The 14,430-nt window shown below is 34.3% G+C and overlaps 2 protein-coding genes across 6 annotated transcripts; both read right to left on the bottom strand.

The window, feature by feature from the left end:
* Positions 1-2,104: 2,104 nt before the first annotated feature.
* LOC111387910 (farnesyl pyrophosphate synthase 1-like) lies at positions 2,105-5,752 on the bottom strand. Its single transcript, XM_023012526.1, has 12 exons — positions 5,460-5,752; positions 5,233-5,372; positions 4,591-4,615; positions 4,300-4,415; positions 4,107-4,193; positions 3,898-4,014; positions 3,724-3,812; positions 3,561-3,612; positions 3,371-3,466; positions 2,786-2,830; positions 2,598-2,687; positions 2,105-2,515 (listed from the first exon to the last, which is right to left on the bottom strand). The coding sequence occupies exons 1-12, from the start codon at positions 5,584-5,586 to the stop codon at positions 2,315-2,317; spliced, it is 1,185 nt and encodes a 394-aa protein (XP_022868294.1). The 5' UTR covers positions 5,587-5,752; the 3' UTR covers positions 2,105-2,314.
* A 2,094-nt stretch (positions 5,753-7,846) lies between these two features.
* On the bottom strand, positions 7,847-13,443 carry LOC111387897 (acetyl-CoA acetyltransferase, cytosolic 1-like). 5 transcript variants are annotated; one of them, XM_023012500.1, is made up of 16 exons: positions 13,292-13,443; positions 13,041-13,130; positions 12,733-12,831; positions 12,478-12,651; positions 12,287-12,392; positions 11,871-12,009; positions 10,824-10,901; positions 10,662-10,727; positions 10,095-10,180; positions 9,306-9,405; positions 9,121-9,231; positions 9,006-9,047; positions 8,742-8,828; positions 8,474-8,559; positions 8,183-8,270; positions 7,847-8,059 (listed from the first exon to the last, which is right to left on the bottom strand). In XM_023012500.1, exons 2-15 carry the CDS (start codon positions 13,075-13,077, stop codon positions 8,231-8,233), a joined length of 1,251 nt encoding a protein of 416 aa, XP_022868268.1. In that variant the 5' UTR covers positions 13,078-13,130; positions 13,292-13,443; the 3' UTR covers positions 7,847-8,059; positions 8,183-8,230. The 5 variants fall into 5 exon arrangements, with proteins under 5 accessions (XP_022868268.1, XP_022868269.1, XP_022868272.1 ...); XM_023012501.1 differs by having other exon boundaries at positions 13,278-13,418; XM_023012504.1 differs by having other exon boundaries at positions 13,041-13,083; positions 13,278-13,418.
* Positions 13,444-14,430: the final 987 nt, after the last annotated feature.

The raw sequence follows: 14,430 nt of genomic DNA, 5'->3' as shown, positions 1-14,430 counted from the left end.
GACCAAAGTTGCTCCTCGCATGACGGAGCAAATGCTCCGAGCAATTTTGCTCCAAGTAGGAATTTTTAGTTAATTTTTTTTTTGTCAATTTTGTTTTTCTTTCATTGGGTGATTTATTTAGTTTTTTTTATAAATATCTACCATAAATCTTCTATATCATTTTGAAGCTCATTTCCAAAACTATGTCATAAACACATCGAACGATCTAAATGAATATTGAAAATAGTTAAACGTACATCAAATATGTGTGTTAAAAAATGCGTAAAATTCGTCTTTTTTCTTTAAAAAATCAATTATTTTATTAATATTTATTATTTTTTCGCGACAATTTTCTCAATATAAAATTTACATCATTTTCTTAAAAAAATATTATGTGGTATAGCGTAAACTTTTATTTTTTTGGACGTAAAAACTCAAAATACGACCTGAATGAACAGTAATTGAAATATTGCCTCTTTTATTTTATTGTAGTAGGGATAATAGATAATAGAAACAAATAATAGGGAATGAACTGCAGTAAATTACTTGTTTAAGTTAATAATGGAAAGCAATAAAGCAGTCGCATTAATTCATTTATGTGGATGAACAGTAGAAATAATTAAAACATCTTTTTAGTGAAAATAATGTTGAACGAGTTTAACTACAATAGAAAACCAGTTTAGTGTGAAAGCTCTGCCTAGTGAAAAAAAAAGAAAAAAATTGACACAAAAAAAATATCAATTACCCAATGGAAAAAAAAATTGACACTGAGCATCATCTAAAAAAAAAAAGCCCAACGGAGCAACTCGGTGAGCAATTTTGCTCCTGGCATCCAGAAAGTGAAGACTCCACTTGCACAGCTGAATGCACTTAGATGTTTTGGAAATTAATGCTATTAGAGTTAGTCAAATGTGGAAAAAATAGAGTGTGATTGAAGTGTTTAGACTTTGATTTGATGAGCTTCAGACAAGTATTGAAGGTACTTATTATTTATCAAGTCCAATTATACAAAAATAAATTGTAAATCGATAAGAAGTAATCAATCATTTGTTAATTTTGCTATAGTAAACACATGAGTTCTAAAGCTGAGGAAAGATGCTACATTCTTGGTAAAATAAATTAGTTATGAAAGAAAATGGGCAAAATTTTCATTATTGCCATGTTTCATTTCAACGCAGAAGTTTATACAAGGTATACATTCTTAGTAACGGATGTAAATATCGATGTAATCGTTCGATTTAAAAAATAAAAAATAAAAATCACAATGCATGCAAATAGGACTATCCAAAATTTCTACAAATAATTGATGAAGGGTTAGAAAAATCAGTGCTAGATATCATCCAGTATAACCACAAATTTTCTCACTCATGATTATGAGAAATCAGATTTTCCACAGTTTTGTGCACTTATTCAAGATTTTGAATAATTTAATGCTGCCTTTATACCAAGTGGAACTCCCAAATGTACATAAATGACTTCCTAAGTAAAATTTTTGAAAAATGAGATGATGATTGACGAAATGACTTTAGTATTGAAGGAAATGGCAGCAATAAGAAGCTTTTATGAGGTGACCTAACTGACTTGACATGATTTAGTATAGAACACGTGGTGCACGATAAGAATGTATTACTTTTTGAAAAATTTAAGCAATCATCTATTTTAGCGAAAGTAGATTTAAGGATTGGTTTCAATTGCTTAGAGACGTTTTTATTATAACTTTCATTATCTAATTGCCCTAGAAGTTGAGGTCCCACTGACTTCTTCCCTAAAGATCAAGCCGTAGTCCATAATCCAAGGCCAACTACGTTCTCGCATGAAGAAAACAATAGCTCAATATGGGCTAGATAGTGTGTATGGAATAAGAGAGAGTGAGAGAGCCGAGATGGAGGGTGGGAATTACCATGTTTGCAGTGATTCTACAGAGGATTTTCACCCAAGCTCTTGAGGTCAGACAAGAAGAGAAAACTTGGTCTCTGGATGAGCTTACCAATACTTATTCCTCTTGGGAAAATGCTCCCCAATGGAACATGGCCTAGTGAGTAACAGCAAGTTTCTGAATAGTATTATCATGTACGAGTGAAAGAGGATACTTATCTCTTCTTTTCCTACTACTTTAAATCGAGAAGAAAGCTAAAACACCTTATCACTCAGATTCAAAGTGGTGCCAGAAGTGGGGTACATTATCCTTGCCAATGAAATTGATAACCACAAACATAATAACAATCAATACAAACAAGAATTCAGGCAACTGTTTTTCCCCAGCAACAAGAATACAAATACAAAGCGATACATGAATTGGGATTCTTTAGCTTCATTGATATCTTCTAAACACCTCTTACTTCTGCCTCTTGTATATCTTCCCCAAGAAGGACTTCAACACAGCCTGAAGTGCTGTACTCGGATGGGCTTCAATGGAGCTAGTTAATCTCTCATAAATCTTGTCTTCATAATCTGCAAACACGCCTTTAAGATCAATATGATTATAAAGTTCTTTGACTTTCGCTACATCAGCAGCATCTGCTTTTCCATAATGCTCCTGGTGATAAAAATGCAGGTGTTAATATAGTTATTCATCTGTTATGAACAGACTGGCCGAATTCAATTAATTTGCTTCTTACGAATAAAATTTTCTTTTGTTCTTCATTGCAGTGTTCCAAGGCTTTTACAACGAGCCATGAGCACTTGAAATCTTCAATATCCGTTCCAATCTGAGGAGCCATAATGATGAAGTAAGAACTAATAGCAATCAAGACGTTCAAATTTTAAGACTATTTTGATGTTAGAAATGGAAAGCGAAGGAATTCACCTTTCCGATCTTTTCAGGATCTCCGAAGCAATCTAAGTAATCATCCTAAATAAATAGAAAATACGTTACACCAAGGATAGAATGTCATTAAACTATTAGTTTATTGTATGCATTTAACCATATACAAATGAAATGACAGCAATGGAATCCCAATCCTCTGGCTTCATTTGTACACTTCATTTAGTCCCTATCTGGTAGAGATTCTTTAATATTCGTCTTTCACGAAACTCATTCAACCACATAGTCTTACAATAAAATAATTTGCACGTGGATCCATAACTTTTCCTTACTTTTTAACCTCACATTCTTGAAAAATATCACTTTCAGAAAATCAATTTTCAAAAATCCACATTAAATAGGCTCTTAGTAATGGTTAAAATAAACAAAAATCTCACAGAAGTTGAAAATTCTTGTACCACAAAGCAAGGAGGACAACTATTAGCTCGAGTAAAAATATAAACATTATTTTATGAAATTTTAAAACAAACACTTTTTTTTGACATTTCTTCTTGTTAGTAAGAAAAATGTAAATTAAAGAAAATAAACGAAGTCGCTTAAAAGTAAATTTCAAGCTTAGCAACTTACTTGTACTTGAAAGTAAATTCCCATGTCAATGAGTACATTCTTCACGTCTACATGGTAGTCTAAGTTCTCACCAGCCATAAGCAATGCACAGGCAACCTGCATAAACATAAGGAATTAGAAATTGTCAAAATTCATTAACATCATTTTCATGACGACTTTGGATTAGTAGAATGACAGATATGTCACTAACCGGAAGGTAAAAAGAGTAGTAGGCAGTCTTATATTGAACAATTCGCCGATGACTGCAAAAAAATCAAGCAATTCAGTTAATTTATCAGAAAATACAAGAAAATTTGGGGGCAGAATTATGGAACTGCACAAGAACAAGAGATTTTACAAATTTTCCGACTCACAGTTGCAATGAGTATTTTGATAGATCTTTTTCTCCTTCAAGAGTTGTAATCAAATCAATCATCTGTCCTGAAGCAGTTTGGAACTCGACCTAATAACACAAAAAAAGAAAATTTTAAATGTAGCATATCTAAACATGAAAAATGATTAATCAGGGTACTCAATTGTCAGTATACCTCATTGAACAAATCTATTAGATCCACGTAATAAGGCTTTTCTCTGAAGTGCTTCTTGAGAATTCTAGCAATGTGGTTCCGAAGTATGATTCCATCATTTAAAGCTATTAGACCAACCTAAAACACGAAAATCGTTCAAGATGATACACTTCTGGTGACAACTCTTCGACAAATCAGGATAAATTGAGGGAATTCACATTAGCACCAACCTTGGGCAATCGAAACCAACATGGTTGACCACGTCTCGTATGAGAACCATCCATAATATCATCGTGGACAAGAAAATAAGCCTGAAGCTGCAATTTTAAGGAAAAATGTAGCTTAGATCCTGCTGCCCAAAAACAGCCACCCAGAAGCATTTCTGCAACTAAAAAGAAGTCATAGAAATCCCTGTCAATCTACCCATTCAATACACCAACCGAGTGCACTAGCTAGAAAAACTTCATCTCTGGTTAGCTCTTTGCCTTCTTTTAGTAACTTGTAGCTATCGATGACAGACAGACCACGGTTTAACTTTCCTGCAAATAACAATGCATTCTGGCAATTATTAGCACGAAATGCCCAACTATATTCTGATAATGTGAAGAATATAGACATATGCATTAGTCAACTGGATAGGATTAAACAGTATAACGAATACTTAATAGCATTTTCTTTCTTAATAATGTCTTGTGTAAATGACTGATGTCTAACCTCCACGTACGTTGTAGTCCAACATCTGCCACAAATACATTAAAGATCATATCAGAAACTACAATAAATTAGCATGTACAATAATAATAGCATTGATACACAATGAACACTAAATCTAGGGTCAACTACTTAGGCGCTCCTTTCAGTCCAACTCCAAAGTTAATCTTTATAGCACCATACAAATTTATAAAGGGATCTACAGTTGTACATATTATCATGACTTTTGATCTCGTGTTCGCTGCACGAATCAATATTAATCGAAATTCAGAAAAACTAAGCTCACCCCTAATTTTAACCTACCACTTCAAGTTCAGCCCCATGTGTGAAATATATATGTTATTTTTTGCAGAAGGAGCCTTCATATTCTAGTAAAAGAAGGATAATTTTTACCTTAATTACAAATTAATTTTATAAGTAATGGTGGATTGTCATGAATCCCATGTTCTGAAACAGCATGTTCGAAGACCCAAGAAAACCAAGATAAACCTGGTCAACCAGAAACTGGATGATCCAGCCACGGGTGGAACAGGGAATCGCCATTTGAGAGTGTCTTTGGATACGAAAGAATTATATATACGAAAACTTAGTATGAAGTTGACAAAACACAATTACAGACGAGAGAAGAAAGGGGGAAAACCAGACCCGTTCTACCCATTGACGAGAATCATCAGTCCATTCAAAAGCAGTATCATTCAAAAGCTCAGATTTCAGTACGGAGTACACTCCCAAGAATGCCTCTCGCAGATCTGACGACGTGGTTCCATTCTGATTTGACATTCCTTCTGTTTAAACAATACGAAAATCAGACAGAGAAGGAGAGAATTGAGGAATATGGCGGAAATCAAGAAATGTAGCCAAACTGCACGTACGTTTTCTGTTATAGTGCAAAATTCCTACTTTATTAAATGATTTTATTTGGTCAAATTTGATTGCTTTTAAATATCCGAAGAAAAGTGCCGGATGCCATACTTTGCCCGCTTTCAACTCACACTTCATTCCAATTTTGTGGTATCAAGATTTTAGCCACCACAAAAATCACTTAATCTCCCTACAAATTTCAACTTGTCACATCTAACGAGGTGTTAATTTGTAGGGATAGGACGGTCGCGCGCGAAAAGCAGATTTGGACGGCAGTTATATGAACATTGATAACGGCAAGAGGGCGGATCATCCAACAACCCCCGGCCGCTATTGTTTTTCAATCATACTAGCCCTCGTTTGATTTCCATTTTTTAGCTACAAAAATGAAAAGTACAACCGTTATTCATTACATCAAGTCACTATATTTAACTTCCTATTTCTTGTGTGGGTCTCGTAACAACTATATTTTTCATTCTCATTCTTATGAAAATGGATACCAAACGGGGTATATATAAACATCAAGGTTGACCTAATGCCACAGCCCACTTTGCATTTTATCATTAGGCAGTTTAAAATACAGCTAGCTTTTCCATCCAATTATCTATTGCTACATACAATTATGACAAACTTTCTATTAAATCCTTCTAGTAAAGTAGCTTTATCCATTATTTTTTTATCATTGTAGTTTTCGAGAACTTTTAGCGAATTGCTTTGGAGCCAAATATTCGTAGTATTAGTCCCAACTTATTCTTCGATTATCAAGTTGGTTCCAACTTTAAAAAGAGCAAATTGTTTTTGAACTTTCCGTATAATTGCATTATTAATTCCCAACAAATACTAGTTACTTGTATGCAAAAATGATTGTTTTTCTAGAGAATGCGTGGTTGAAAATAAATATGGAAAATATGTGATTCTCAAAATCAAACAATGACAAAGCAAATTGCAAATCCTTAGAATCACCAAAAACCAACCAGTTGTAAACATTTGTAGGTTGGTGGTGTGCCCGGTGTCTAGTTTCTAATAACTTGCTGCTTTCTTTGACCATTGACTTATTTTCCATGCACAATGCAAGCATCGGCTACGAATCCTAACAGTTTGCATAATATAGCCTCTATTTAGCAAGTAATTTATAAATTCAATAAAAGTCAAACATTAATTTTAACCATTATTATCCATACCATTATTTTTATTTATTCTAATACAACGCATTAAACATGTGCCTAATATATATAATTAAATTTTAGAGTATGGAAGTTGGCACCATTTTATTATTATTATTATTAATTTGCCCAATTGAGACCATGAACTATTCTCGGTCAAAATAGTTCGGCCCGGTCCATCTATGACGGCTTTCAGTTTTTGATAAGATATCCAGCCGAGTTTTACTTCAGTTTTGGTCAATAGACCTGAAAATGTATCAGTTGCAAAGTCCGAATAAGTCGAATTCAAATAAGTTCGATTTAACATTTGGGATCTCTCTATACCAACTTTCGTTTGGTAAAACTCCATTTAAAGGATCCGATAATCAGGCCGGACAGCCTCTTCGATTCCCACAATCGCGCAGCTTCGATTTTGCTGCTTCGGAGTTTGCTTGTGAACGAACCACATAATAGGTTGGCTTATAAAAGGGATAATGCTGTCATCACCAGTCAATAAAATGAGTCATGTGACTTTGCGTTTAAATGATTCTATCATTTAATGTTTATTACATAGACTGATGCTTAACACCGATGATGATAAATAACGTACTCTTATAAAAGATGTGCAACCGACATTAAGAGACACCCCTTTTTCCAATGAGTGAATTGGGCATTGATACGCTGTGCTAAACCTTCGGAGATTGTAGAATTCAAGAAAATAACTGGAAGCAGCATCAATCAATGGAAAGGAAAGGCTGCTGGTGCTGCAAATTTCCCGGACCAAAAAGCTCTAGGTTATGGAGAACAAAGTTTCAAGACAATCAAGGATGTTGTTGATGATCATTTTGGCGGTATTCCTGTTAAATGGAAGATTGTGTAAAGACGTGTATTTCTTCTTGCTGTCTGCAACAGTTCAAGACCTCCGAATTGTACTCTGTGTACTTGATAATTTCCAGGATCAAATTTAGCCGTGCCAGAAGTTACAACCACTCAGAACTAAACTTGGAAAATTACAAATTTTGTCACATGCTTCACTTAATCTTGTCTCTAAGTCTGTCTATTTCAGTATATAAAATCACCAAGTTATTTTCTTTTTGTCTAATGAGCTAACTTGTTGCTTTTAGCATCATCAAGAATCATAAGTTGGAGCTGATCCCAAAAAATTGTCCCGGGTACTCTACTTTTGCACAGGACCAAAAAGAAAAAAATATATATAAAATTCAAAGAATTCGGGTGTCGTCACACGCGATATCAGATTAGCAGAGAAAAGATCTTTAAAAAGGGAAAGTAGTTAGGAATGGTGACTATATAAGCATGTGTCAAGTACAAATATTTATTCAGATAAGTTACATTATTCAAGAAGTTCGAAGAGAGACTTTTAGGAGATACATGACTGTAATTGGAGGCAGACACTGCAAAAGAAACTATTTCGATTTCATAGCATAGAACGTGCCACCCATGATACTGGCCTGCAATATGTAATAAATTTCCATGTTCAGAACAACTGAATAATTTACGAGAACTTCATGAAATTAATTGAGCATTTAGATAAAAATGCTATTGATACGAAAATTGTGAATCAGAATCATTACTCAAGCTTTGGTTTCATTTCGCAAGAATATCTTATTGCTCTCTACAAGCTAATGCACAAAACAAGTACTCTCCATGCATGTCAGTATGCTGTATCGGACAAGATTAGACTGTGTTAAACAAAAAGAAGTTAAAATCATGTTCATAGAACTATCTAATCCTGTCCTCTACTGCTTATCAACCACCCCGCCAACAAAATCACGTGCTGATTACTTGTAGCAGTCGAGCAAAGCAACAAATCCTTAACTAATTGAATAAGACAAACCGTATCATTTGTGAAAGAAAAAGCTTACATGAGTTCTATAACAACAGAAGATGCACCTCCTCCACCATTGCAGACTGCAGCAACCCCAAACTTTCCCTTTTTCTGCCTCAGCACCTGCAAAGCCATCAAAACTTGTGAGAGCAGGTTTCTTTCTTTCTTATTTTCATAATTTTTTTTTTATTTTTTGGTTGGGGTGTGGAAATCCATGGATCTGGCTGATAAATCAGGATGTAAACCTGAAAATAGTAATGTAATAATACCACAACAAACTAACTTTGCACAAGCAGAGAGCATACCCCTAACAATGTGACCAATATTCGAGCTCCACTACAACCCAAAGGATGTCCTAAAGACACAGCACCGCCGTGCGCATTCAGTTTTGCCTACAACATGAACAAGTACAATGTTATGAAACAAAGTAATTAAATATTCATTGGCAAAATAAAAAATGTGCAAGAAAATGGGAAGTTGACAAAAGTGACATTAAATCTTGAAATAAGCCTCTTAATTAGTCAAACTAGGCCTAATTGCAGAGTGCAGAGAGGAAGCTATAGACTCACGGGGTCAATGTTGAGCAACCTTTGATTAGCAAGAGCCACGACCTGTATTTATGAAATCGGTCTTGTTGGATAAGCAAGGTACAGAAACATCAAAAAATTTTGCATAGATCCTTACCGAGAAGGCTTCGTTTATTTCGTAGTAATCAATATTAGATGCTTCCAATCCAGAATTCGATATTGCTTTCGGTATTGAGAGGGCTGGAGCAGTTGTAAACCATTCTGGAGCCTGCCCAAGCAATCAATTTGCAGCATTAATACACATACCCAACAAAATCGAGACTGTTTACATTCCTCACATACCTGAGCTGCATCAGCATAGCCCCTGATTTTGGCAACCACTTTTAATCCTAATTTATGTGCCATTGCTCCACTCACTAGCACTAGTGCAGCAGCCCCATCACTTTGCAGAGAACCACAAACAGTAAGATGACAGACAATTAATATGTTGAAAATAACATTCAAATTATATACTAGCACTATCTAACCGCTTAAGCTTTTAGATCAAGTGATTCGACATGTTCTGAGAGCTTAAGGTAATGAGTTCAAGTCTCGTTGCTCCCCATTTAAATAAATTGTTCACATGTTAGGCTTTGATGGGAAAAAAATAAATCCTGCCTACGCGAGGTGGTGTGTTAAAGATATTATTTAAATAATATTCATTTGGCCCTATCTAGCAGAACAAAACATAATACGTACAGAAGAAACAGAGCAACAGAAGAAATGATGATAATATTGTGTTGGACCACCTTATCTAAAAGATAAAGCAGTGAGAGGGGACAAGTCATAAATTTAGACTTCAACATGTCCCCTCACGTGCATGCTAGATTCAATTTCTCATCAAAGGCCTAAAGCGTACACAGTTTCCATAAATTCCTGGCAACAGAACTTGATCCCAGGACCTTTTGTCGCACTAATAACCCTTAGATGAGGTGGTTCAACATGTTGCATCCATGCTTGACAAGAAAAGCTTTCCCCAGACACACGAATGCACAAGGACTAGCAGACTCATAGATGAACAAACACATGTGCACACTACACGTAGACACACGTGCAAGCATGTGAGAGAGAGAGGGAGGGAGAGGAGGGAACCTTATACTAGATGCATTGCCAGCAGTAACAGAACCCCCATTCTCCTTGAAACTTGGTCGAAGCTTTTTTAATCTGGATGCATCAAACTGGCAAGACACAACATAGAGTCCATATTACAATTATTTGAACTGTTTCATGCTAGGACACCTCAGGATCATCTCTTTTTATTGAATATGAGGGAAAATAGAAAAATACCCCTTATCACTGCAACCAAAATTATCTATTTATCTAAGAGAATGATTTTTTCTTTTAATGAGATGGATATGATAACATAGAATATCAACTATCAGAAATTGTAGCAAATAAAAACATTTTTATTTCAACTTCCTCACTAGAAGAAAAATCAGAACCATTGGAATAAATTTCAAAGGTAAAAAAATTAATTTGAAAAAATTAACAAGATATTTCATACTTGCTGGTCGATTTTCATCGTCATTTCATCCCCCTTGCACACACAAGCACAAGGCAAAAAGAACTAAATAAAATATAATTTCTCATATTTAAAAGCGCAGCAGATCTAACAAAGAACTTTAAAAATACAATACCAAACTATTTCATTTTATTCACCTTTCCTAAACCTTCATCCTTGTCAACAATGATAGTTGGTTTCCCTCTTCCGCTAGAAACTTCAACCTGTATGTTTAATTCAAACTTTGTCACCAAAAAAAAAAAGAAAAAAGGAATCCACTCTTAGCACATCATTGAGTGTCCATGAGTCAGGATCCTTGCCGGAACTATCTCCCATGTGAATGCACCACTGGTTTTCGCAGCAATTCCACGCTCAAAACTTTGAATAGCATAAGTATCCTGGAAAAGAAAGATTGACAAAGCAAAGTGAAAAAATGAAGATAGTGAGATTATAGATACCCAAAAAGCAAATAAAAGAACAAAAAATAGGCTATTGTAACACCTTAACCAAAGAAAGAAAAGTAACACTCCATCCCATAACATAGGGAATATGCTTTAAAAAAAAGAGGGGGAATGAGAAGCTGATACAAGAACATATTTTCTTGGTTAATCATCATCTGGTCATTTGGTAAATTTCCCATGCAATGATTCCCAACTAATTTCAATCACATATGAGCATATCAACAAGAAGAACAATAACAATCTATGCTTTATTCCCAATTGATTTTGGGATCAATATCCTTTTTGGCTACTCTATTCAGTTTATTGCTACACTTTAGAGACAGCCACTAGTATATCTTTTCAACAAATCTCCCGTATAGGAAGGATTTATTTTCTCCCTCAAACATATACAATATCATTAAATTAGAAATAGAGAGACATAAACCCAAGAAACTTTGTATGTTCTGATACTATGTTGAGTCATTTCATCTAAAAATTTAAGTTGTTAGAGAGGACCAATATATATCATTTAAATCTTTCTTCCAAACTACATCTACTAAAAGATCCAAAAACAACTAAATTCTTAGAAACTACAATAAGTCATTTAGTTTGGTTTAACCTCCTTGATCTAACTATTCTACTAAAATGGCATCACTCTTTTGAACAACAGTCTTATTGTGATCTATCGAATGCATCAACCACCTAGGTTATCCTTCGCTTAATTTATCCTCAATCAGCATCACCTCCACTTGTTGGCATATATTCTTATTTCTTACCTTATTCATTCTAGTTACACATCCATCTTAACATCCTTATTATTGTTATGTATATCTTAAGACATTATGTCCTTTAACATCCTAACATTTATAGAGTTGAAATCTGAAGACTTAAATTACAAAATTAAAGATAATGTCCACAGGATACTACCTGTTCTTCTCTGGTAATGTTATATCGATCAGCACATATTTCTGCACAAACACCCATTCCAATATCATTATAGACGTCCCATAGACCATCTTTGAGCATGCCATCAATAATAGTATCATGCCCTAGCCGAGATCCCGTCCTGTTAAAATGCGTTTAACAACATGGTAGTCATGATGCTTGCCTCAAGAATAAGACCAAAGTAGACTATGTTAGACTCGAACAGGAAGTTAGAGCTTTTCCATATAAAAGATCGATAAGAATGGAAAATAATCAAGGTTTTATAATTGAGGGACTATGAACCATCTGTTGATACATCAAGGCCATTCAGACAGTTAACGTACAAAAATTCGTTTCTTGCAGTAGACAAAATAAATAGAGATGCATCAATATCTGTTATTATAAACCATTAGGCTAACCTTCCTCGAGGGAGATACTTTGGTGCATTAGACATGCTTTCCATGCCACCAGCTACGACTACATCATTTGTACCCGATTCTATTGTTTGTGCTGCAATCATTGTTGCTGAGTTGAAAAACAAAGATAGTAACACGTTATTTACAAGATTTTTCAACTAGAAACCTGAGCTACTATAGGACTGTCTGCCAACCTTTCATTCCTGAAGCACACACTTTGTTAATGGTTGTGCATATAACAGAATTAGGTATACCAGCGCCTAATGCAGCCTGTTTGGCAGGGGCTTGGCCTAAATTTGCACTAAGAACATTTCCAAAGAAGACTTCTTGCACCAAAGATGGATCCACGTTTGCTCTCCTAAGAGCACCTTTAAAGAGCAGAAATTCAAACAGGACACAATATGCTTTGGTCAAATCTAGCAGGCATACAGAAATATATTAATTCTTACATTCAATAGCTATAGAACCAAGTTTTGTAGCGGGCAAAGATGAAAGGGAACCAAGGAAGCCACCCATTGGCGTTCTTGCAACACCAACAATGCAAACATCTGAGTGGAATTCATAAATGGATTAGCTCAATCCCCAAAATTGAACCTTTGTAATGTATAATAATGAAAAAAAACTGATTAAAATCTTCCATAGCTAGAAAAGAACATATGACTATTGAAACTTGAACACAAATTTAAGGGTCCATTGAACATGAATATATAGTTTATTTCTCTAGCCCAGATGCTAACTGTGTGAAAAAATTTAGCACCTCTAGGTTTAATTGAACTATCTGCTTTTGAAGCCATGGAAGCCTGCAACAAACCAAGAAACTACTCGATGGGTCAACGAATAAGATGATCTGAAAGAAGGAAAACGAGATGATAATCAGCATATATTCTAAAAACACCAACAAGTTTAATATTAATTAACATTAAAGTTAAACTGACAACAAAGATAAATAATAAAAATAAACAATTTTCAAGAAACATGCTGATAGTGATCATACTCAAACCAAAGTACCTCAATTTTCAACACCCGAGTCAGTTCTTGTTGGGGAACTTCTTTCTAACTTCTCGACCGGTTAATGGGTTCGCATGTTTGAGGCTTTGAGCTTTAAAAATGATGGGCTCGATGACGATGGCATTGCATAGAGAGGCGTGCCCAGTTGCAAATTGCAATTTGTTCCTTCCCATTTCAATTACATATTTTTTAATAAATAATAAAATAATATTATATGTTAATCAACATTTTTCTTATTTTTAACCACAAATTCTTCAAAAATACATTTTCTTCAAAGTTAACTTTAAAATGAAGCCCAAAACATAAGGCTTGATACATTGATAATCGTTTTAAAAAATCAATAGAAAATAAATTTTGTACATATGAATAAATAATAATTAAATATATCGCCCCCACTGTTTTTCGGGATTAAAAACTTAATTTTAATTTCAATCAAAATTAATCGTGGAATTTACAATTTTTTAATGTATATTTTATTAACTTTTATCTAAATTAACTAAAATTTTAATTTTAAGCCCAATAAATTAGAGCCATAATAAATCATATAAATTAATTTATAATTGCTAGTTCTAAATAAATAATTGAAGACGCTTTCTTCTCACTTATGGCGCTTCTCTTGATTTCACTAGTAAAAAATGATTTTGCAACTCCCGAACATATCCACGCTCGTGTAGTCATAGTACTAAACACCAGTTTTTGTTATTCACTTATTCTCTTCAAGTGAACTAGTAGAACAGTCCTATTTGGACCCATAATGCGTCACACATTGAATTATATAATGATCCAAAAGCTAATCATGGCTTCTCAGCTTTACATTCGAGCTAAATGACCCAATTTGGCGTGTAAAATTGATCGGGTAGCCAATACACGAAGACTTGGTATCCCTGCATAAAATATGTAAAAGAGAATCAACTAGTTTAGTTCTGATGAGCTTACATTAGGAAATACCCAAACCTTGGGAATCAAGGCATGGCCAATTCATTCTCCTTTTTAGGTAACATTATAAACACTGGTCGCTATGACGTGCGTCGCACGAATTTTGTATTTATCGTATTTTTATTAATTTATGCATTTTAGTTTTTTTTTGGAAAGTTTTTGAAGCAATATCTAAAAATATTTTCATGATATAAGAAAATAAT

The sequence above is a fragment of the Olea europaea genome, unplaced genomic scaffold (genome assembly GCF_002742605.1).
Source record: "Olea europaea var. sylvestris unplaced genomic scaffold, O_europaea_v1 scaffold437, whole genome shotgun sequence".
NCBI classification, from domain to species: Eukaryota; Viridiplantae; Streptophyta; class Magnoliopsida; order Lamiales; family Oleaceae; genus Olea; species Olea europaea.
This window is presented reverse-complemented; position numbering and strand designations above follow the sequence as displayed.

Bases quoted from the DNA above. Each gene is read 5' to 3' on its own strand.
- LOC111387910 (XM_023012526.1), bottom strand. From the start codon at position 5,586: ATGAAGTGTGAGTTGAAAGCGGGCAAAGTATGGCATCCGGCACTTTTC. The intron at 4,616-5,232 runs GTCTGGTTTTCC...TATTTGTGGCAG, and splicing joins CTCGTCAATGGGTAGAACGG to ATGTTGGACTACAACGTACG. The intron at 3,613-3,723 runs GTGAGTCGGAAA...ATTTTTTTGCAG, and splicing joins TCAAAATACTCATTGCAACT to TCATCGGCGAATTGTTCAAT.
- LOC111387897 (XM_023012500.1), bottom strand. From the start codon at position 13,077: ATGGCTTCAAAAGCAGATAGTTCAATTAAACCTAGAG. The intron at 10,902-11,870 runs GTAGTATCCTGT...TTTCTTTTCCAG, and splicing joins ACATTACCAGAGAAGAACAG to GATACTTATGCTATTCAAAG. The intron at 8,560-8,741 runs GTATGCTCTCTG...ATGGCTTTGCAG, and splicing joins TATTGGTCACATTGTTAGGG to GTGCTGAGGCAGAAAAAGGG.